The following is a 23,748-nucleotide window of genomic DNA, read 5'->3' on the forward strand; positions in this document are numbered from 1 at the left end:
CCTGTGCCCCCATCCTGACCCCTCCCACCGCCCCCCATCCCATACTTCTTAACACTGTAGCGGGTCTGCCACACACTGGCACAGGTCCGCCATGGGTGTGCCTGTGCCCCCATCCTGAACCACCTCCCACCGCCCTCCCCATCCCATACTTAACACTGTAGCGGGTCTGCCACACACTGGCACGGGTCCGCCACGGGTGTGCCTGTGTCCCCACCCTGAACCCCCTCCCACCGCCCTCCCCAGCCCATCCCTCAGGGCCGTCCTAGTGCTCCGGCCCCAGCTGGTTCTCAGACCAAGACTCAAAGTTCATTTAACGACTTTCAAAAACTACTGCATTTGGTGATGTCCTTTTAGTCTCTTCTAACCTAGAACAGCCCCCATCTTTCTTTCCTGCTCCTTGACTAACTTTTTAAAGAGGCCAGAATGTAGACTGTTCCATATTCTGAATTCATACAATTGTTTTCTTATAGTGTTTTTTTTCTCCTTCTATTTTTAATTATGGAAAATTTCAAATACAAAGTAAACAGAATAACATAATGAATACTCATTAGCCAATAATTATTAACCTCTGGCCATTCTTGTTCCATCTATACCTCCAACCCATGCCTCATCTCACGATACTTTAAAAATTTACCCTCTAGTCCCCATACTTTCTATAACTGGAAGGTTGAACTAGATGCTCACATTATATAATCTGGGGAAGAAAACTGAGAGGATGACAACATATACTGCGTTGTAGCTGGAGTATAGTATGCCTTTGTCCCACTATTAATGATGGCAAAGAATCACCTGGTAGAAATGGAGACCAATAGATATCTCTAAAATAGAGATACATCTGCTCCTTTATATTAGCAAGTAATCCAGAGTGATACCCTGGTGCACAGTAATGTCTTTTCATCCAAGAGTGTTACTATTCATTAATAATCCTTTTCTGAATCAATCACTACACTGGAGGTTACAAAATGATGATTTTTTTTAACTCTATCCTTCCATTTTTATTAGCTGGCACTCTTCCACAAATAAGGAAGATAAACTGCATGTCTTCCTAAAAAGGAAGGGCAAACACTTAATTCCTTCTCTTTAATTACCAATCATCAGAACAGACATAGGTGTAATATCTAACTGCAATGAGAGCAAGTAGGTTTTTCTCTCTCTGATTATCACTAGGAAGTACGTATTACTGAATACCTACAATCAATTATAATCATTGTGTGTTAAAGTAGTCTTTGTACCCTCAATGTCTTAGAAATTTTTGGAGAATAATGAATCTTATCACTCAAGAACAGTGTTTAGAGACTCATTAAGCTGACAAGTTCAGTCGCTCCGTCGTGTCTGACTCTTCGCCCCCATGGACTGAAGCACACGAGAAAGGACAGTGGAGAAAACTGACTGACAGAGGGTAGTGTAAAAGGGAGTGACGATATAGAAAGCAAAGGGAGCTTCACACCCAGCTGCTGGGACCACTGTACTGGTTCCATTATTTCTGTTAAATTTTAGGACAAACATTGTTTTTAAGCGATAAATAATCAAATGCTAAAATTCAAATCAACTCACCTGTTGAACAGGACTGTCAACTGTAAACGCTTTATAAACAGCCAGTGCCTGGCTTTTACTTCCTTTGCTCCAGATAACCATGTTTCCAGCCATGTAGAGCTCCTCATCGTAATCCACTTCTTCTCCAATTTCACTGACACCTTTCCTTAACTGCCAGCTCTCCTTAAAAGTTAACACATGCGAGACATGTTTAAGCACTTTTTCAATAGGGGCAAGATTTACTAATTAAATCAAATAACTATCCAGATACAAGTCTCCTCCTGTCTCTTTGCCTGTGGAGTAAGACACAATCCAAGCCCAACTTTCAGAAACTCGGCGCCACTGATTAACAAAGTGGGCTGTCTGGGTTTGTGCGTTATGTATCTCACAGGATGTTTCACGTTATACTATCGTATCATGTGTCCAAAACACAAGCATGTCTGCAGATCCCAAAGTGAAACCAGCATGCTGGGGGAAACTGAAAAGGTATATTAAGTACAGGGAGAAGTGACGGAGATGGGCAGTGAGGTGCGCGTGGGAATCACTGGGGGAGTTCATCCACAGGGCAGATCTCCCTGCTTCACAGCTACATTCAACTTCTGTCCCTGGGCATTAAAATTAACCGGGAGAAAGAAAGGTTTAGATCGCTAACTACAAAGACTTCCCTCTCCCTGAGACTGTGGTATCCCAAGTGGAATAAGGTGGGAAGACTGATTTTCTGACACGCTAACATCTCATTCCCCTATTTAAGAACTAGGGCAAACGTGTAAGTTTTTTCTGCAGCAAGGACCATTTCTAACTCTACCATCTAATCAAACAACATGATATCTGGTCCCCACATACTAAGTGAAAAGAAAGAGGTTTAGAATGGACCACAATCATAATACTTACTATAAAACCATGAGTTACATGTCTAAATAAATGGTTATGGCACCATAATACAATGAAGTCATTATTTTAGTCTTGACTGAAATTACCAAATCTTAACCACTACCCTAGAAATACCATTATACTCCTTTCTCAGTGGCAGGTAGTCTTAAATTACAAGTAGATCGCAACATTCTATGTTTCAAAAATATTATGGGAAAGAAACTTAATGGAACCTTCTGTTTCTCATGGATGGTGACCTCCTGAAGGGATCCCACTAGGCCAGCAGCACCGTCAGAAGACCATAACTCGGAGGCCGGCTGAAGCTGGCGAAGCTGGAGGTTCAGAGCATTAGGGTGATGCTTGCAGTGGTCTCGACCAAAAGGAACAAATTCCTGCAAATCCCCGGCTGCAATCATTGTTGCCCTTTCTTCATAGAAGTTCGACATGGGTTCCAAATATCAACATTATTTCTGTATGAATTCAAACACATTGTAGTCAGCTTCTGGAGTCCAAACCAGAATAAAATGTCATAAAAGTTTACAGAAGAGCAATTAATCCTTAGATGAGTGTCAAATAATCCTACTGTAAGTGTACAGGTCGTTCCAGACCTGCCTCTCAGGTGATCAGTCATTGGCACATTTTAGTTGGGCCCACAGAAGGTTAGCGCTGAAGGCCACCACCAGGCTGAAGTGAGCACTATGTCCTACAACACCTTTCCCGTGTTTCACACTACACACTAGCTTTTCCACATTTCACACATGAAGCATTCAGACAAGTTGCACTTTATAGTCCCATGACTATAACACAACACTATAACATTCTTAACATTAAAGGTCATTTCTGTTCATTTCCGCTGAAACCTAATTTGAAAAACACACTTCAAGGATCACTGGCATGTTGGAATGAAACAAACCAAAAACCCAAAACCTCATATTACTTCTAATTCATCGTAAGTTGAACTACTCCTTTCAGCTGACCAATCCACAAGTGAAAGTGAAAGTCACTCAGTCGGGTTCGACTCTTTGTGACCCACGGACTATAAAGTCCATGGAATTCTCCAAGCCAAAATACTGGAGTAGGTAGCCATTCCCTTCTCCAGGGGATCTTCTCAACCCAGGGACTGAACCCAGGTCTCTTGTACTGCAGGTGGATTCTTTCCAGTGTGAGCCACCAGGGAAGCCTGATCAATCCACAAAAGACCTACTAAACTGTCAAACGTCACCAATAGTTATGACACCCCAGGCGACCAGAACATATAACTACAATCAATTCCAATTTGAGGGCCAAACAAAGGAAACCAAGGCATGAAGAACTCTGGCCATGGGACAGCCATACTTGTAGCAAATTTACGAGTCTTAGTTTTTAATTAATACAATCTATTTAGAGTACAGCTCATCACTATGAACATGTGGATGAGCTGTGGGTGGAAACATGCTCCTTTACTTCCAAAACATTTCTACATACAGTAAGGGACAGCCAGTAAGATTCACTGTATGATATCACAGTAGACAAGGTAGATGCCAGTTTTCTCTCCACGTCAATACCTATCCTAAAAACGGATTTTGTGGCATGTCTAAGCTGAAATCCTCAAACACATATATCAAAACCAGCATTTAACCATAGTACCATAAACAGTGTTTGGAACAGCACTCACAATTAAAAGTTTAACTATATTTGACATATCTCTCATCCCATCTGAGGTCTTTTTGGCATCAATAGGGGTTTTTTTTCCTGCACTATCTCAAAGCCCCTGTAATTCTTATGCAGCTCTTCCAGGGTCAAAGTTATTTTTCTGTGAGTTAAATGCTATTCCTGACACAACTGTACGTCATAATCAAAACACTTATCTTTCTCCACTAAAATTCAGAACTGAGAAGACTTGAACTGGGGATATAACTGAAATAGTACCTTATAAAACTTACAAGAAAACAACAAAATTCATTTGGTCTTCCTATCAACAGAATAACAAACAGTAAAGAACTGACTGGAGAGTTTATCCTACTTCAGTTGTGCCATTTTGGAACGTTATTCTATTAAAACTTAGAAAATTACAAAACTATTAATTATAGAGTTATTTTCACAGTACAATATTTTTGTACTATTTACGAGAACATATTTAATACTTTTGCAATCTCCTCAATTTTTTACGTGTTTTTACTTATCAGGGGGCAACATAAAGAGCTACAGATGAAAGTACTGTATTAAACTGATACGCTATAAATCAAGATATCAGCCTTGCTTAATAGCAACAAAAACTACCCTGCCAGAAGTAACCACAAAGCTGCTTCAAGAGTAAATTCGACTAAATCCAAGTGCTCACACAAGGCAACTTGAGCCTCTGCAAAAAAGCAGAGCTTTCCCGGCCCCTCTAGAGTCAGGAGAATCCATCAGGCTAAGAGCTTGAGCCTCAGAACTTCGTTTAAGAGGGGCAAGGGGCCGACCTAGAAGTTGAGACCCCCATGGAAGCTGAGACCCCTTTCGCGCTGAGCTCAGGAAAGAAGCCGGCGCGGAGCCTAACAGGGAGATGCTCCCCGGAAAGCCCAGCCCACAAACTGGGGTCCCCATGGCTCCAGCGCGCGCTCCGGGCCCGTCCCGGGCTCCCAGCCCTCCCGATCGGCGAGCGGGTAGGCCGGGGGCCGAGTGTCAGGACTACGGGATACGCGACGAGCCACCAGGCGCGGCGGGCCCGGGACCACACCTGTGTGACTCGGGACGCGTCAGGCGCGGCGAGCCCCGGCTGCTCCCGGAGGCGAGGGGACCGACAGGGCCCACGAGTAGCGGCGGGGACGGTCACGGTGACTCCTCGGCCGCTGCAGCTTCTCATTCCCTCTCCCTCCCCTGTTCCGGAGGAAGGCTGGGCAGCAGCTGAGGACACGACTGCTCACAACAGCAAGGCGTGCGGGAGAACCTCTCACCCGAGACGTTCAAACGGTCGCGTCCATCTTGACTTTCCCGTCGTGCCTGGCGCCGGGGTGGGGCTTCGGCGGGAGCGCGGCGAGCCCGCGGCTGAAGCGCCTGCGCAGTTGCGGGAAGGAGGCTCTGGGCTGAAGTTGCTGGGCTCTTGGGGCTTCTTTTCCCGAAGGCTCTGTGGGCGAAGAATCCGCCTACAATGCAGGAAACACAGGAGAGACGGGGGCGATCCCTGGCTCGGGAAGATCCCTGGAGAAGGAAATGGCAACCCACCCCAGTATTCTTGCCTGGAAAGTCTATGGACAGAGGACTCTGGCAGGCTCCAGTCCATGGGGTCGCAGAGTCGGATGCGACTGAAGGAGTAAGCAAGGGCGCCTTCTGTAGCGCAGCCGCCGTGACCCAAAGCAAGACTACCTCTGCTAGGGTCTGTGCTGGAATGCGACCTTCCTGGTGTCCAGGTCGCCACGTCGTGTCAGTATGAACCTGACCTGCCTCCTGACTATGAACAACATTTTCTGGCCAGTTTCCCTCTCCTCTCCTGACCCCCGAGTGCGAGGTATATGCCTCCAGGCTTGAGGAAGGGTGGGGAATCTACTGGTTTTTCCCTCTACCAGTGCCCTTTAACCTTTCCGACGTCTGGACCCTTTGAAAAGTTGATGAAAATTATGGTGGTTCTGCAATTCATGGGGTCTCAAAGAGTCGGACACGACTGAGCGACTGAACTGAACTGATGGTTGTTCAAGCATTCAGTCTATCCAACTCTTTGCGACCCCACGGACTGCAGCATGCCCCGCTTCCCTATCCGTCACCATCTCCTGGAGCTTGCTCAAACTCATGTCCGTTGAGTCGGTGATGCCATCCAGCCATTTCCTCCTCGGTTATCCCCTTCTCCAGAGGTCCTCAATGAAAACATTGCTCCCAATATCTGAGCTCCACAGAACTTCAGCAAGCGATTCGTAGGCCCAAGTTAAAAACTTCTGCTTCACCCCTTCCTCCCTGTCTGTGAAATCAACTGTAGAATATCAGGCTTGTGAAAACAACAGCGTTTTTGAGCTGTAATCTCACTGTGTGGTGTTGCTAGATTTAAAGGACTAATAGGCCTAAGAAGTTAAGTCAATCCCTCTGTCGTGTCTAACTCTTTGCGACCCCGTGGACTGTAGCCCACCAGGCTCCTCCATCCATGGGATTCTTCAGGCAAGAATACTAGAGTGGGTTGCCATTTCCTTCTCCAGGGGATCTTCCTGACCCAGGGATTGAACCCAGGTCTCCCGCATTGCAGGCAAAGGCTTTAACCTCTGAGCCACCAGGGAAGCCCCAATAGGCCTGAGAAGTAAAGTTCAAATACTTTATGCAGAAATATAAAGTTGCCTGAAACTTCTGTGTCTTCACTAAAATTCTCTACTTAGAGTCTCCAGACACACCTCAACCTTGGGGCCTTGGTATATTGGTTCATTCTCATCTCTTTATTTGAAATGTCGACCTTTAGAGTTTAGTTCAAATGCCTTTTTTCAGAAGGCTTTACTCCAACAGGAAGTCTCTGAGTGCCACCATCTCCTGTTGGCCCACCTCAACCACCACCGTGGCCTGATGCTACGTGAGCCCTATTTCCACCAGCCCTGTGGCCCCCGACACCAGTCACAAGGCCTTCTACCCTGGCTTCGCTGTGTCATCAGGCCAAAGTCACACTCCCTGGGGCACTGGATTCTCCTGCCACTGCCAGACTTGGAGGAAGTGCCTCCTCACAAGGTGTGTGAGCTGTCTTCTGAAGGGGCTAAAGACATAAACCCGAAAGTGTAGAGAGCAAATTTAGCGTGTTACCGCTGGTCACTCAGTCGTGTCCAAGTCTTTGCAACCCCATAGGCTGTATTCCGCCACACTCCTCTGTCCTTGGGATTTCCCAGGCAAGAACACTGGAGCGGGTAGCCATTCCCTTCTCCAAGGGATCTTCCCCACCCAGGGACGGAACCCAGGTCTCCTGCACAGCAGGCAGATTCTTCACTGTCTGAGCCACCAGAGAGCAAATCTTGATCAGCAGAAAGAAGGCAGGTGGGAACCACAGAAGTGGACGCCCTCCTTTTCCCTGTGCCAGCCTATTCTACAGCATGGCCTCTCTGCACAGCCTGCCAGGAGACGTCCTGTGGCCAAGCAGGCACGCCTGCCAAGCAGTCAGCTGAGTTTTTGGCAGTGGCCAGTGCAGGGCTTCTTATCCGTCCCTGCTCCATTTTCCCTGCCTTTATTCTCTCTCTCCTGGGTTAAAGCATCAGCAGTCATCACATTTGCCTCCAGCTCTAGTGTTTAGGGAACACATTTCACAAAGAGTGTCCTATGCTGCTTATTGTCCAGTCTATGAATACAGTCACTGAAAGGATTCACCCAGCTCTTCCCCCTGAGTGTTCCCTGGTCTGCTTGTAAATTCTCCTCAAGATTCCTCTCCATGGCCTCAACCTATGATGTTTTCTCAGGACTAGAGTTTCCTAAAACACAGGACTTTCCATTTAATTCAAGGAACGGTGCCTTTAAAAAAAAAAAATTAGTTCTTTGAAGGATTTTTGTTTGTTTGCCGCACCACATAGCATGCAGGATCTTAGTTCCCTGACCAGGGATGAACCCGTGCCCCCCAACAGTGAAAGTCTTAACCACTGGACTGCCCGCGGAGTCTCTAGAGGGACATCTTTAAAAAGCACCGTCCCTTTTCTGAGTCTGACCATTTTACTTCCAGTATGGGTGGCTCATTGCTGTTTTTGTCGTTGTTGTTGTTTTGCCTATGGAGTGAATTTTCATGGCAAAGAGCTCCCGAAATCACGAGAGGAAACACTTTTATTCCACCATTGTGTTCACAACACCGAATGGTAACTTTTCCTTGTGCCGTTTTGCAATGACTATGGAAGCCGTTGTTCCGGGAGGGCCTGGAATTAACCTGAGCTATTCTGCTAAAGTTTCTTCATGGCCCTGGCTCCTGGTCAGGGCATGAAGCCTACTGACTAGCAATGTTGATTTGTGGGATCGAAGAGGTTCAGGGAGATTTGTACGAGCTTGTCAGTGCTGTTTATTGAAAACAGTGAGATACAAGGACCTACTATCCAACACAAGGAACTATATCCAATATCTTCTAATGACCTATAACGGAAAAGAATCTGAAAAAGAATACATGTGCGTGGTTTGTGTATAACTGAATCACTGTGCAGTACATTTGAAACTAACACAACATTGTATATCAACTATAATTTTAAAAAAATTTTTAAATAAGGAACAAAACAATAAACAGTGAGTTACAGGATTTGCACATGGTCTCAGTGAGACCCCAGGGCTTCCCTGGTGGCTAGGATGGTAGAGTCTGCCTGCAGTGCAGGAGACCTGGGTTCAATCCCTGGGTTGGAAGATCCCCTGGAGAAGGAAATGGCAACCCACCCCAGTATTCTTGCCTGGAAAATCTCGTGGGTGGAGGAGCCTGGCAGGCTATATAGTCGGTGGGGTGGCAGAGTCGCACGCGACTGAGCAAACATGTCCATCCATCGGTGTGACCCCTAGAGGGCGCTGCTGTTGAAGCCAGTTATGCCTTGGGAGTATGCCTAGGCGACCTGGGGCATGGAAAAATCCTCAGCTGAACTTCTCTTTGGGGCTCCCTGGTTCCGAGGTGTTCCCAGTGGTTCCTGATCCAAGAGATGGAGTGCATCTGGCCACACGTCTTCCAGAAAGGGTGGACAAAGGATCCTGTGCCTGGCCTCTCTGGAATCCTTACGGTAAAACAACCATTAACTGTGATGCATGTTAATTTACTGCTGTTGTGGTATGGTGTCCTGTCTCTGTAACAAACTGTAGGAGCTGGAGCTGGTGAGTCTTTTTAGCAACTGCATTCCTGTTTAACTGCCACGTAGTTATACCAGTGCGCTTATGTTCAATGCAATATTCCAAATGCATTGCTTCACCTGAAGCATGGTCCCCCAAGAACTTTATACCCGTGCCCCAGCATGCTGCTCAGTACACTGACTGGAGGATCTTCCATGCACCATCTACATTGCCCAAGAAACTACCCAAGACTGGTGCTTCCCCTAAGATGTGGGGTGTTCTGAGTGGACCTTCTCACAGGCACCATGTCAGTTCCCCGGCAAACTTCAACAACTTGGCCCTTATATGTATTTCCAACATGTTGCTCAACACACGACATGGGGGAGAAGAAGTCAAGGGGCTTAGCCTCTGTCATGCTGCAATGTCATTTATGTATTAAATGTACTGAAACCACCAAGAATTATGGCAGGGCTGGCATGAAGGCAGCGCCAATGATGCAAATGCTGTAATCTTCAAGACACAAGAGGAGAGACCCAGGGGTCTGTAGTGACCTCAGCAGCCAGGTCTGATGATATGAGACTCAAATCCTGAGACTCTGGAAAGAAGGGCAGAGAATGGTCTTCAGGCATCAAGGAGAACCCCACCTCTAGGCTCAGGGGTAGGAGGGATGCGAGTGCAGAAGGCAGGTTCAGCAAAGAAAAGCCAGGGTGCTGTGATGGGAGGACCATGGACTGGCTGCTGGGCAAGTGAGAACCAACGTGGCCCTTGACTGGCATTCGGGTCAGTGAGACTGGGGCTTCCTGATGGAGGGAACGTGCATTAGCTCAGCAGCACACTCGAGGCGCTGGTCTTATGCCTTGATGCGGCACACGCTCAGTAGATTTGTGTGGAATCATGAGTGAATGAATGGCTCTCTGGCACCGAAACTAGTTTGAGACTGCTTCTCGGCACATCATCATTCACAGAGCATGGTTCCAGCGAGCCAGATCCCTCGGTACTGGGCGGTCTCCGCTGTGTTAAAGTGAATGGCAGGAGACTAGCTTGAACTGGGGGTCCATGTAGCAGACTGGAGGCAGGAGTGGAAAGTCAAATACAGGCCCCGTTTGGGGACAAGGCTGAGGGGTTGAGGGAGGTGTCTGTGTAAGTGGGCCGGCCAGAGGGAGGGTGTGGCTTTAGAGTAGGGCCACTGATCCAGCAAGTCCACTCCTGGGCATAGACCCAGACAAAAGGCAATTCAAAATGATATATGCACTCCTGTGTTCATTGAAGCACTGTTCGCAACAGCCAAGACACAGAAAACCTAAATGTTCACCGACAGATGAATGGCTAGAGAAGCTGTGGTACATATATACACTGGAACATGACTCAGTTCTTCAAAAGAATGAAACAACGCCATCTGAGGAACACGGATGGGCCTAGAGACGACCACGCTACATGGAGCGAGTTGGAAAGAGAAAGACAAACAATGTGATTCCACTTATAGGTGGAATCTAAAACAGGACCCAAGCGAACATACCTACGAACAGAAACAAACTCACAGAGCGGACTTAGCGCTGCCAAGGAGGGGTTAGTGTGGGGAAGGGAAGGATTGGGAGTTTGGGATTAACAGATACAAACTACTGTATATAGGAGATATAAACAACAGGGTCCTACTGTATAGCCCATATTGAGCTACATTCAATATCCTGTGATAAACTATAATGGAAAAGGATGTGAAAGAGGATATATATGTGCAGATCTGAGTCACTTTACAGCAAAAATGAACACAATGTTGCGAATCAACTATATTTTAATAAACGAAAAAATAGATTAGGGCCGTTGATGACTGACTCTTTACGTCCTTCGTGTGTCGTTTGGCCTGTTCCCCTGAGGACCTCAGCTGTTAGTCCTGTACCGTGTCGCTGATATCCTGAACATGCTTGATGACTAGACTGTATTCACAGTGCCGCTTGATGTAAGACACAGCCCTTCTACGCTTGACTCAGCAGGGGCTGTCTTCCCCAGCCCCCGGATGAACACTGCTATGGGCCATTGACATGCTCTCTTTTTCTTACATAATAAAAGTAGGAGCTCCACCTTGTAATGTGCAGAGTCCCATCAGATATAGGAGAGAGTGTGGACACTGGAGTATGAGCTCCAGGTTGGTGTCATCCTGCTAAAGTTGCACAAATGTAGCCTTTTGGGCTACATTCTATAAGGATGAAAATAGCTGTATAATATGGGATCTATTTTTTAAAAAACTAACATTTCCCATCACATATCTTTATAATTAGGACATTAGCATTCAATAACATTCAGAGGCATGGCAAGTATAAAATTAAAACGGTAGAATCAGAGCTTCCCTGGTGGCCCAGTGGTAAAGATACAGTGCCCCCACTGCCACGGGGAAGGCGATGGCACCCCACTCCAGTGCTCTTGCCTGGAAAATTCCATGGATGGAGGAGCCTGGTGGGCTGCAGTCCATGGGGTCGGGAAGAGTCGGACATGACTGAACGACTTCACTTTCACTTTTCGCTTTCATGCATTGGAGAAGGAAATGGCAACCTACTCCAGCGTTCTTGCCTGGAGAATCCCAGGGATGGCGGAGCCTGGTGGGCTGCCGTCTATGAGATCACACAGAGTCGGACACGACTGACACGACTTAGCAGCAGCAGCTCCCCCTGCAGGGGGCATGAGCTCAGTCTGCTTGGGGAACTAAGATCCTGCATGCCACGTGGCACAGCAAAAAAATTAGAAAAAAAAATACGATAGTCAGCAACCTACATTTTAGCTAGTGTGGATGTCTGTGGATGTCTGTCTGTTTTAAAACAATGCTCTAACTCCTCTGACACTTCCATCATCAAGAGGTGGGGGTATGGCTCTTTTCCAGGAGGGTGGGGTTGTGACTGTATCCACCATCCACCAAGACAGTCTGGCTTAGTGGAGTCAGGTGACCTCTGAGGCTAGGTTTTGAAAGGCCATGCAGCTTCCATCTTGGTCACTGGAAGGAATGGTCACTCTTGGAGCCTAGAATTTCCTTGTAGGACTTCCAACTACACCCAGGTCATCTTGGGGAAGCCTCATTTAGGTGGTCTGGTCTGCAGCCCTGGACCTTAGAGTCATCGCAGTTTAAGTACCTGCTATGTGAGGATCAGGGATTGACCAACTTCTGTAAAGGGCCAGATCACGTGGCCTTGTGGCCTCTGATCTCTGTCGCAGCTATCTGACTCTGCTGTGACAGCACGGGAGCAGCCGTGAACAACACACACTGCATGGCTGTGTTCCAATAATCCTGATTTGCAAACACAGGCAAGAGGCCCACCAGCTATAGTTTGCTGATCCCTGTTCCAGATGCTTCTAGTCCACAGTCATTGAACACAATATTTCAGCAGAGATGGAAGAGATAAGACAACCCATCTTCTTTGTGCCCTGTCTAAATCTCCGACCCACACAATCTGTGAATCTAACACAGCAGCTGTGGTTTACCCATGCTGTGTCTGGGGTGGTATATCACACAGGAATAGATAACTAGACAGTTTTATACTAGGTAAGCCTACTCATCAACAGTGTATTAAAAAGCAGAGTCATCACTCGGCCAACAAAGGTCCATATAGTCAGAGCTATGGTTTTTCCAGGAGTCATGTATAAATGTGAGAGTTGGACCAGGAAGAAGGCTGAGCGCCAAAGAATTGATGTTTTCAAATTGTAGTGCTGGAGAAGACTCTTGAGAGTCCCTTGGACTGTAAGGAGATGAAACCCGTCCATCCTAAAGGAAATCAACCCTGAATATTCATTGGAATGATGGATGCCGAAGCTGAAGCTGTAATAGCTTGACCACCTGATGTGAAGAGCCAACTCACTGGAAAACTACCCTGACGCTAAGAAAGACTGAAGGCAAGAGGAGAAGAGGGTAGCAGAGGATGAGATGGTTGGATGGCATCACCAACTCAATGGACGTAAGTTTGAGCAAATCACGTGAGATAGTGAAGGACAGGGAAGTCTGCAGTCCACAGGGCTGCAAAGAGTTGGACATGGCTTAGCGACTGAACAACAACAGAAGCCTCATCAAGAATGTGAGGCATAGCAAAGACTTGAAGGAGGAGAATTAACCAAGAGGGTGTGAGTCTATCGAAGAGCATTCCAAGCAGAGGAAACAGTTGGTGCAAAACCCTGGGATGGAAGAGAGTCTGGTGTATATGAGCAGCAGCAAGGACACCGCAGGAGAACAGGGCTCTGCTGACACACCCTGGCGACCCTGCACATGTCCATGTAGGTGTGCAGGTGAGGCTTGACTCCAGTTCTGCCCAGATCTTGGGAAACTGTCCCGCGATTCCTCCCGGGGCAGGGGGAGGTGAGGCTGGTGAGCAGCCGTCGGAGGCGTTTTCTTCTCCTTATCTCACAGCACACCTGTCTCTCTTCCTTCTCCAGACTTTCAGCTGGGCACGTGAGTTTCCACTCCCACCCCCCCACCATGCCCCCTTCCCCGCACCCGACAACACAGCAGCAGTCACCTGTGAAAATCAATGAAACTGCTCGGCTGTACTTTAGAGTTGGCTGCTCATCATGGGAGCTACCCACTGCTCATGTCCACCCCTCTGGCTGGGTGTCATCCTATGGGACTAGGGATGCCAGTGGCTGACATCATGCTGATTTTGCTGTCAGTTAAGTAACAATGGATCTAAATCCACTGGGCTGGTTGCCTCCTTATAGCCAAATCTAGCCCACTTGACCAGCCTGACTGGGGTCAGGGACTCTGGACCAGAAAGCAGCATGAACGGAAGTGGAGTAAGGAGATGAGGTCGGAGAGGAGAGGGGACCAGGTCATGTATTCCCCTGTAGGCCACAAGGCAGGACTCTGGCTTTCATGCAGAGAGAAAGCAGGAATCACTGTCTGGTTTTGAGCAGAGGAATGGCATTATTGATTCATGTTGTCAAAGGATCACATGAAAATACATTAATTCTAAAGATGTGGCCTTAAACATAGTATTTTGCATGTGTGTGCATGCATGCTGAGTTGCTTCAGGCACGTCGGAGTCTGTGTGACCCTAAGTGACCCCGTGGACTGGAGCCTGCCAGGCTTCTCTGTCCATGGGGATTCTCCAGGCAAGAATACAACCCATACGAGGGCGTGGGTTGCCATGCCCTCCCCAGGAGATCTTCCCCACCCAGGGATCGAACTCATGTCTCTTACCTCTCCTGCACTGGCACCACTGGTATGTGTGCGTATCTATATATAAAATGTTAAGTTATCCTTTCAGTTATTAGTACAAGTGGCTGACACTTCTTTCACGGTTAACTTTCTCTGCGACTGCCCTCTTGGCCCCTCCACACTTTAATCGCTGGGGGGTGGGGGTGGGAGGCCTCTTTCCACTTCGTAGGTGTTTATCTCCCTCCACGAGTCCTCTCTTGGACTCCACAAGGGGGCACAGCAAAACGTTCTTCCCGGGAGGCGGTGAGCTCCGAGACTCCAGGACTGCCCCACACCTTCGGCCCGGGGAAGGCGCTCGGCTGGGGGCGCCGCCAAGGTGGCCTCGGCTTCTTGGAGCGTTGCTGCCTGCGTTTTCTGTCTGCTGAGCCGGGATTGCGGGACTGCCTCAGCCTCCAAGCCGCAGGCACCTTGTCTTAAGTCGCTGGCAGCCTCGGGCACCCTACGCTCCTCCCCAACTTACTCTCCGTCCCTCCTACCTGCACTTGTCGGTCATCTGGATCCCCGGGAGGCCCGGGCACTTTCTCCTCCCCAGACCTCCTGTCACCCCTCCCCTTTACGGTCCTCACCTCCCTCCCCCCGCTTTCAGCCCCCGCCGCCCTCCCCAAGCCCAGGCTCAACCCCACCCCGCGGCCCGCCCCTCTCCGCCCCTTGGGTCCAGCCCCCCTTCCACCCACTCCGCCGCCCGCCTCTCCCCCTGCCTTCCCGCCCCCTCCCCTCCCGGACTGGCTGGGTCGGCCCAGGCTCGGCCCCTCGCCCGCCCCGCTCCGGCTCTCGGCGCCTTCGACCGCGGCTCCGCTCTGCGCCTTCGGAGCGGGTTGCCCGGGTCTCCGGGAGTGGGCTGTTTTTGCGCGCGCTAGGCCGGCGACGCGGCAGGTTCCGGACGTCCATCTGTCCGTCGGTCCAAAGAGACTGTTCAGACCCGCAATCTCGGGATGGGGCGGGCTATGCTGCTGTTCCTGCCGTGGCTCTTCCTCTCCGCGCTCTGGACACGAGGTGAGTGCAAGGGGCCGGGGGTTCGGGGCCGGGGGTTCGCGCCCGGGAGCTCCGGGGAGGGAGCGCGCCGATCGGGGCGCACCCGGCTGCTGGCGAGTTTGCAGACCCCTCCCCGCGCCCCAGAGGTGCCAGGTGCCGAGGTGCAGGGCTCCCGCGTACCCACCGTCCTGGCATCCTGGCTGGGCAGTGGGTGCGCGTCCCCGCGGAGCCGGGAGGGGTGGGCGCCCGGGGCCCACAGTGACCGCGGAGAGGGAAACCGAGCTCGGCCGGTTGCGCTGCAAGTCCTAAAGTTTTCGGCGGAGGGAAATGCGCCGAAAACTTCTCACTGGAAGTGGCTGTGTGGCTGGACCCCAGTTGCTGGCGGGAGTTCTAGGAGCCGCAGGCAGACCCCATCTCCACTCTGGGCGACTGGAGACCCGCAGGCTGCGAGAGTTGAGGTCGCAGTCCCGGTGCAGCGATGCACCAAGGCCAAAGCGCGACCGGGAGGGACTAGTCGGCTGCCCCCCACCCCGGGCCTTCAGGGACTGCTTTAGCAGCGACGCCCTGTGAGTGGGGGGGAGGGGGCAGAAAAAGAGCACGCGCTCTTTTCACCCCTATTATTGCTGAACAGGATCTAACGCGCTTGGTCAGTGTCTAGGCGTATTACCTCTGCGCTGCTGCTGCTAAGTCGCTTCAGTCGTGTCCTACTCTGTGCGACCCCATGGCCTGCAGCCTACCAGGCTCCTCCGTCCACGGGATTTTCCAGGCAAGAGTACTGGAGTGGGGTGCCCTTGCCTTCTCCGTCTGCACTGCTAGGCATTCCAATATAAGATACTGGATTGGTAAGTAGAGGCACAGGAAGGCAGGTTTCATGGTTCCATTCTGTATCCGCAGCTTGTTTGGAGGGTCAGTGATTAACGAATGGGCTAGAAGTTTAACCTCTGAAGTACTTCTTACGGAAGCTGGAAGAAACTTAACCAGGCTTTATGCTGAATAAACACACATCAAGCATTTTTCCTTAGCTTAAAGATTTAGCTTTTATATAAACCAATTGTGGTCAAAGGTGTTTTTGAAGAGTACCTGGAAACTTCAATTATACTTAAGCAGTTTACTTCAGAATTTTTCCTGTGAGAATTTCATTGGAAAGCTCAGTTGCTCAAATGAGAAATTCTTAAGCAGCTGAACCCTCTTGTTACACGTTAAATTACACATACAATTTATAATTTGAGGCAATGTAGCAATTTGAAGCAAACATCCAGAGAGTAAACCAAGCAAAGAATGAAAACAATTCTATTCTTTACCCCAACCACCCACCCCCCACCAAACCCTCAGAAATTCCTCAGCATTTCTGCTAGATCCGTTTTTCATAATCTGTTATATTTTGCTACCAGGGAAGGCTGGCCATAAATAGTCTTGGATGTAGTAAATGTGGTGAAAATTATGGGAAAAGTAACAGAAGCAGTAGTTTTGGGGAAGATGTTTTTTTAATGGAGTTTTTCTTTTTCTCCTTTTTTTTAAGCATTAATAATAATAAACCTTCTGTAGCTGATGATTACTTTAAGCAGATAATCATAAAAGTCTGTTAAAATCCACCCAACTGGAAGAATGAAAAGTTTCTCCAGTTTTTCTTCTCCTACCTTTTCTTTTTTATCTTGAATTGACCTGTGAGATGTCTGACTGTTTCATTTTGTGAAAAGTTCAAAGAATGGGATTCTCACTGGCTGAATGAGAGCAGACCTCTTGGCTCAGATGGTAAAGAATTTGCCCACAGTGTGGGAGAGCTAGGTTTGATCCCCTGGGTCAGGACGATCCCCTGGAGAAGGGAATGGCTATCCATTCCAGTATTCTTGCCTGAAGAGTTCCACGGACAGAGGAGCATGGCGGGCTGCAGTCCATGTGGCTGCAAAGAGTCGGACATGATGGAGTAACTAACACTTTCTCACACTCAAGGGTGCTGAAAATGGAAATTGGATTTCTTGTCTAGTTTTAAGGTTTTCATATTGCATGTTGTGGCTCTAAGTGGTTTACTCACCAGACAGCAGAGCCAGGAGAGACAGGGTGTGAATGTGTGCATAGACTCTACACTGTAGAGGAGTGGATAATTACAATTTACACAGCACTTTAACCCTGAAATCTTCCCTACTCCTTACCCCCACCCCATACCCACAAACACCCTTGCACAAAGATAAACACAGAGAACTGAAACTGCTGAACCAGGGGCATTTCTGGGCTCTCCAGTCCTTTCTGTTCCGTCTCTGATGGGGGTGCCAGTGAGCAACAAATCAGCAAAGGGTAGCTCTAGAGGCCCAGGGGAAACTGGAGGATGAAAATACAGAAGTGGATCTTGCTATGATTTATGGTGGTACCGATGAACCTATTTGCAGGGCAGCAGTGGAGACAGAGATACAGAGCAGACTTATGGCCCAGGGCTAAGGGGAGGACCGAGAGGAAGAGAGGCATGGAGAGAGGAGCATGGCAGCACACACACTGCCACATGTAAAGGAGAGCCGGTGGGAATTTGCTCTATGACTCAGGCAGCTCAAACTGGGGCTCTGTGACAACCTAGAGGCGTGGGATGGGGTGGGAGGGAGGGAGGTTCAAGAGGGAGTGGGGATGTGTATATCTGTGGCTAATTCATGTTGATGTATGGCAAAAATCAAACCAATATTGTAAAGCAACTATCCTTCAATTTAAAATAAGTTTTAAAAAATGCAGACGTGGATAAAAGTGAAGGCATTGCAAGGACCTAACCAGTGATGAGGCTGTGCTTGCCTCTTAATGCAACCCTTAGAACTAATTGGGCTTTTGTTCTTTTAATCTCACTTTTTTTTTTTTCCATTACTTATTTGGCTTCATCAAGTCTTAGTTGCGGCATTCAGGATCTTTGTTGCATCACGCAGGATCTTTCGTTGTAGCATATGGACTCTCTAGTTGGGGTCCAGGCTTAGTTGCTGGGAGGCCTGTGGGATCTTAGTTAACCGACCAGGGATCAAACCCAAGTCCCCTGCATTGCAAGGTGGATACCACTGGACCAGCAGGGAAGTCCTTAATTGGGTTTTAAAACTCTTCAGTGTTGCGGTTTCTCTCCCAAACTGAAGCTGGCACCGTATTACAATATACTGTAAACATTATCCCAGAAAGAACTTTAAGCTGTCTAGTGGCTCATGGGCTTTGTATCAACGGACTCAAATGCTTTGGGAAAGGAAGCAGGTCACATTTCAAAAATAAGTGACTTTTCAAAAGTTATTCTGATCTGCTTCCTTAGAGTGGTGATTCTGTGTGTGTGTGTGTGTGTGTGTGTGTGTGTGTGTGTGTACGCTCAGTCGCTCAGCCGTGTCTGACTCTGCAACCACATGGACTGAAGCTCGTCAGGCTCCTCTGTCCACGGAATTTTCCAGGCAAGAATACTGGAGTGGGTTGCCATTTCTTTCTCCAGGGGATCTTTGACACGGGGATTGAACCTGAATTTCTTACTCCGGCCGGCGGATTCTTTACCACTGAGCTACCAGGGAAGCCAACGTGATGAACAGAACACTATTATTTTTCAAAATGATAACTATTGTTTCAATCAAAAATAACTTCCAAGTAATCCTAGGAGCAGGGTCAGTAATCCTAGGAGCAGGTTGCCAGTCAGAGTTGGTTAAAAACAGTGCCAGTGAACTGATAATACACCACCAGGTAGAGAGGCTGAGCCTTGCTTTAAACAGGTTCCCCCACCTGGAAATGAATACATGCCAACCCGCCACTTTCTGCGTAGTGGCCAGAATGAGACTTTGAGGTTGAATTGGACTGGGTGGCCTCCCTTTCGGCACCAAGGCTGGCAAGGGCTGGGGTCCTACCTCTCTTCTTTGACTCATTTTCAGTTTCAGTTCTTGCCGCTCCAGCCGCAAAGGTCTTTTTGGCTCTTTTTTTGTGGAAGTTCCCTCTGGCTAAAATCTTCCCCAAGGTGTCTACAGGCTAACTCAGTTGCTCTCCTGAAGAGGCCTTCCCTCACTGCCACCTCTGCCATACTCACACACACACTCTATTAAATAACTCTACCGCTGTCTGATGGGTTCCTCTCTGTTTTCCAAGCAGGGTGCTCATTTCAGGTGCTCAGTATCTGCTGTTGTTGACTCGCTAAGTCATATCCTAGTCTTTTTTGCCCCATGGATTGTAGCACGCCAGGCTCCTCTGTCCATGGGATTTCCTGGCAAGAATACTGAAGTGGATTGCCATTTCCTTCTCTAGAGGAGCTACATGACTCAGGGATCGAACCCTTGTCTCCTGTATGGGCAGGTGGATATTTTAACTACTGAGCCACCAGGGAAGCATCTGCACAGAGAAGTATTTGCTCAGTGTCTGCAAAGATCAAGGCCTCTGTGGGTCTCGCTATGTCTTCCTCCCAATTCTTTCTCCCTTCTGGCTTTTCCAGAAACAGTTGCCGCAGCTCCCAGGCCCTTGTGCTTGGGGTTTGGTTGCTAGAAAACAGTTTTTCATTTCACTGTTATGCCAAAATGATTCCATTACTAGAAAGGTTACGGTAGATTTGTGGACTGTATTAAGGCCAATAGAGCAAAATTAACATTTTTTTTATAGTCTCGACTTAAAATTAAAAGGCAATTTTTCATGTTAAAGATACTGTTTAACAGTTCCTTGTCCAGAGCAGACTGCCTAATTCCCAGGTCACTGTGGCCCGGAGTGTCTTGACTTTGGCGTGTTGTTACTAGTTTAATCTTAACCCGAAACAGGGGGCTCGGAGTGGGGGTGGGGGTGGGGGAAAATGCATCTCAGCAGGGAGTTAAGTATTATAAAACGTATTTTAAAAAGCGGGTTATTCTTAAACCTGTGTGCTTCAAGGGATTGGAATGGAAATGTTAACAGGGGCTGAGTGACCAAATGGGCTGGGCTTCCTGTCCTGCCTGGCTGGCCTCTGGGGAGCCCCGGGTGCAGTGACTAACTCTCAGGACCTCAGTTCCCTCAGGGGTCTAGTGGAAATCTTTGTTGTTTGTGGAACCATTGGGAGGATGAAGGAGGCAATGTCATGTGGTAAAAGCTCTCAAACTATCAGCTGTTGTTAGCCATGCTCCCTCCCTTCTGAACTCAAATTTTGTAGTAATTGTTTTTCTTAAATAAAAGGTACTGGGGGAAAAGTTTCCCCATTTCTTACTGAAATGTGTCCTAAATTGAAACCTGAAATATGAGGTCAGATCTGTGGGCCACCCCCCCCCCCAACTGGTCATAGCGCTTTGGTGGAGCGCTGTGGGGGGTCCATTCTAGAGTGCAGAATTCCTTATTCTGTAGGACTGTTTCCTGGTATTTCTGTGAACAGAACCCACACTTGTTACCTCAGACAAGGCAGGACCTGTCCTGACTGCTCCCCTTCCTGCCCCACCATGACCCTCACTCCTTGAATTCAGGCTTAACTTGGTCCAGGAATAGCTTCCCGTCATGTGCCTTTCAGGAAGGTATAAAAATGAAGTCCAGTTCCTGCTCGGTGTTTCCCACACCACTCTACTCTAAAGTGGGTGTGGTTTTGTTTTGGTTACTTTTTTTTTTTGGTTGTTTGAGTGTAAACATCCAGATAATTCCTTTCCTTTTTTCCAGCTAAAACTAGGTTTGCCAAATGCAGGCTTCCGGAAGCTGTTTCTTGGGCCGTGCTCTTTGCCTGTGTCTGGGTGGGCGCGTGCAGGTGGTCTTGTAGCAGATGGGCTGGGCAAGGAGCCCCAGGTGTGCTCCTGGTTTCCAGGTGCGTCCTGCCTAGTGGCAGGTGTGAGCAAGCCCCCCAGGTACCCCAGGAAAGGCCCAGACTCCTCTGCCTCCCACACTCTGGGCATTTGCTAACCCCTGACCCAGAGGAAACTTGTTCTCTATCTTGTTCCTGATTCCACCCCTGCTGCCTCCAGCTAAAATGCTGAAAATGCCACCTGGCAGGAAGATCTTGCAGCCTGTTTTGGAGAGCAAGAATACTCAGAGTACCTACCAGCCAGCACTTTCTCCCTCCTGGGCCTTAGTTTGCTTTGAAGTGAGGCTGTTGAACTGTATACTTCTATACAGTATACAGATTTTTTTTTTTAATGGACCATTAAAAAAATAATTGTATTTATTTTTGACTGTGTTGGGTCTTCCTTCATTGCTGTTCGGGCTTTTCCTCTAATTGCTGTGTGGGTGCGCATGCTAAATCGCTTCAGTCCTGTCTGACTCTGCGCTGGATTCTCCAGGCAAGAATACTGGAGTGGGTTGGTATGCCCGCCTCCTGGGGATCCCTCCGACCAAGGGATCGAACTCTAATCTTTTACGTCTCCTGCACTGAGAGGCGGCAAGTGGGGGCTACCCTCTAGTTTTGGTGCGTGGGCTGCTCATTGCGATGGCTTCTCTTGTTGCAGAGCATGACCTCTAGGGTGCCTGGGCTTCAGTAGTTGTGGCTCCTGGGCTCTGGAGCTCAGGCTAAATAGTTCTGGTGCACAGCTTTCGTTGCCCCTCTGCACGTGGGATCCTCCCGGATCAGGGATGGAACCCGTGTCACTTGCATTGGCAGACGAATTGCTTACTGCTGAGCCACCAGGGCAGCGCGGGGTGTGGACGATTTTTAGTCTTACCTTTGTTACAGCATTGTTTCTGTTTTCTGTTGAGGCCTGTTGGCGCCAAGGCACGTGGGATCTTAGTTCCCTCGCCAGGGACCCGACCCGCGCCCCCTGCCTTGGAAGGCGAAGTCTTAACCCCCGGATGAGCAGGGAAGTTCCACGGAAGATTCTTAACCACAGCGAAAGCCCAGGTTTTCCCTGGGCTCATGAGGCCTGGAAGCTTGGCCCCACCAGCTGCTGGGCAGCTTGCTCTCTTCGTCGCCATTTCCAGTCTGAGCCTCTGTTAGCCAGCAGGATCCAGCGGGCGTGGCCTGGCTGCCACGTCAGGTCACCTCCTTAGGTCCCAGTGTTTTAAAGTGAAGTAAGGATGTTGTTGCTGTTGTTATTTAGTTGCTAAGTCATGTCCAGCTCTACTTGTGACCCAATGGACCATAGCCCACCAGGGTCCTCTGTCCATGGGATTTTCTAGGCAAGAATGCTGGAGTGCATTGCTGTTTCCTTGTCCAAGGGATCTTCCCCACCCAAGAATCGAATCCGAGTCAAGGAAGAATAGTTATGTCTTAAAGAGTTGGTTGAAAATTCTACACTCCATTCTAAAACATTTTATTTCATCCTTTTGTCCCCACTCCAGTATTCTTGGGCTTCCCTTGTGGCTCAGCTGGTAAAGAATCCGCCTGCAATGCAGGAGACCTGGGTTCTATCACTGGGTTGGGAAGATCCCCTGCAGAAGGGAGAGGCTACCCACTCCAGCATTCTGGCCTGGAGAATTCCACGGACTGTATAGTCCATGGGTCACAAAGGGTCGGACACAACTGAGCGACTTTCACTACACTCACTTGTCCATTTCATCCACCGTTAGATCATTTTTCACTTAATGGTAAAATGGATTTTCCATGAGTCTTGAGGGAAGACTGGGTGGGAGTGGGGGAAGGAGCAGGGCAGAGGGGAGAGGGAGGAAAAGAGAGAGGAGACATGTTGACCTTATGTTTGGACGGAGATCATACATTTACACCAAAAGCTAAGCATGTTGGAGTGACGTAGACTTGGAGAAAAACCATTGCATTTCATAGTCACAATGCATAGGTGTTTGTGGCAGCAGATTGTATGCTTGTGTTTCTCCCTGTCCTCAGACATTAATGGGGTCTTCTGGATTTTTCCCAGTCAGGCCCTTCATAGGTGTTGTCTAGCTTCTGGGGAGTCAAGCAAGGCCCGGCAATATCTGATCATCACTGGGTTAGAGCTTTGCCCCAGCTCACTCTGGGATGGGGCCCATCCTCAGGATTTAGGTCTCGGGCTGGAACTTGAGGATCAGGCAAGCGCTGTCTGAAAAGCACCCTTTTCTCTATAACCTGCTTTTGGGTGCAGGGATTGGGGGTGGGGGGTGACGGCTCTAGTTGTGTCAGCATTCAGGGCCGGTGGACGTCTTAGAGTTTGCCTTAGCTCTGGTCTTTCCTCTCCTTGGACATACAAAGGAAAGCCTTGTTTATTTTGGAGAAGGGATTGTTTTGCTATTGTAAGCCACAGGGCTTTCAAAGCTGCTCATAGAAGACCGACCTCACTATCGTTTTCGAAAATGATCTTTTCTACAAGCAAGAACAGGCTGTCTTCATGGAGAATATTAGAGCATAAACTCGCTGAAAGTACTTTTCTGTCCCGGTGCTGCTTAATGAATGCGCAGTGAGGTGATGAATATTCATGGCCTCCGAAGGGTGGCCTGTTTTCCACTCGGCACAGTTCAGGGCAGGCTGCCTCCACACAGGAAGTGAAAGCACCCTTTGAGCCTCTTTTTTCTTTTTTTTAAAATTTGGGCACATGATTTGAAGATTTGTTGATGAAAACAATGTTCTTTGAAAGTTTGAGGACAAAGGAAAAAGGAAGCTCTTAGACTTTAGCAGGAAATCTACAGCATTAGGTTAAAAAAAAACC

General features: G+C 48.6%; 2 protein-coding genes across 11 annotated transcripts in view; one reads left to right on the forward strand and one right to left on the reverse strand.

Moving 5' to 3' along the window:
* Positions 1-5,377, reverse strand: part of ANAPC1 (anaphase promoting complex subunit 1) — a 95,873-nt gene extending 90,496 nt beyond the window's left edge. For 7 of the 9 annotated variants that reach the window (XM_069583991.1, XM_069583993.1, XM_069583989.1 and 4 more), the window contains exons 1-3: positions 5,102-5,377; positions 2,637-2,873; positions 1,555-1,716 (exon numbers count right to left, since the gene is read on the reverse strand). In XM_069583991.1, the coding sequence (XP_069440092.1) occupies positions 1,555-1,716; positions 2,637-2,849 (375 nt within the window). In that variant the 5' untranslated portion in view covers positions 2,850-2,873; positions 5,102-5,377. The remainder of the gene's footprint in view (positions 1-1,554; positions 1,717-2,636; positions 2,874-5,101) is intronic. The other 2 variants (XM_069583990.1, XM_069583986.1) reach the window with 1 other exon arrangement.
* A 9,629-nt stretch (positions 5,378-15,006) lies between these two features.
* The window catches only part of MERTK (MER proto-oncogene, tyrosine kinase), a 117,776-nt gene continuing 109,034 nt past the window's right edge, over positions 15,007-23,748 (forward strand). For both annotated transcript variants that reach the window (XM_069583995.1, XM_069583996.1), the window contains exon 1: positions 15,007-15,280. In XM_069583995.1, the coding sequence (XP_069440096.1) occupies positions 15,220-15,280 (61 nt within the window). In that variant the 5' untranslated portion in view covers positions 15,007-15,219. The remainder of the gene's footprint in view (positions 15,281-23,748) is intronic.

This window comes from Ovis canadensis, chromosome 3 (assembly GCF_042477335.2).
Source record: "Ovis canadensis isolate MfBH-ARS-UI-01 breed Bighorn chromosome 3, ARS-UI_OviCan_v2, whole genome shotgun sequence".
NCBI classification, from domain to species: Eukaryota; Metazoa; Chordata; class Mammalia; order Artiodactyla; family Bovidae; genus Ovis; species Ovis canadensis.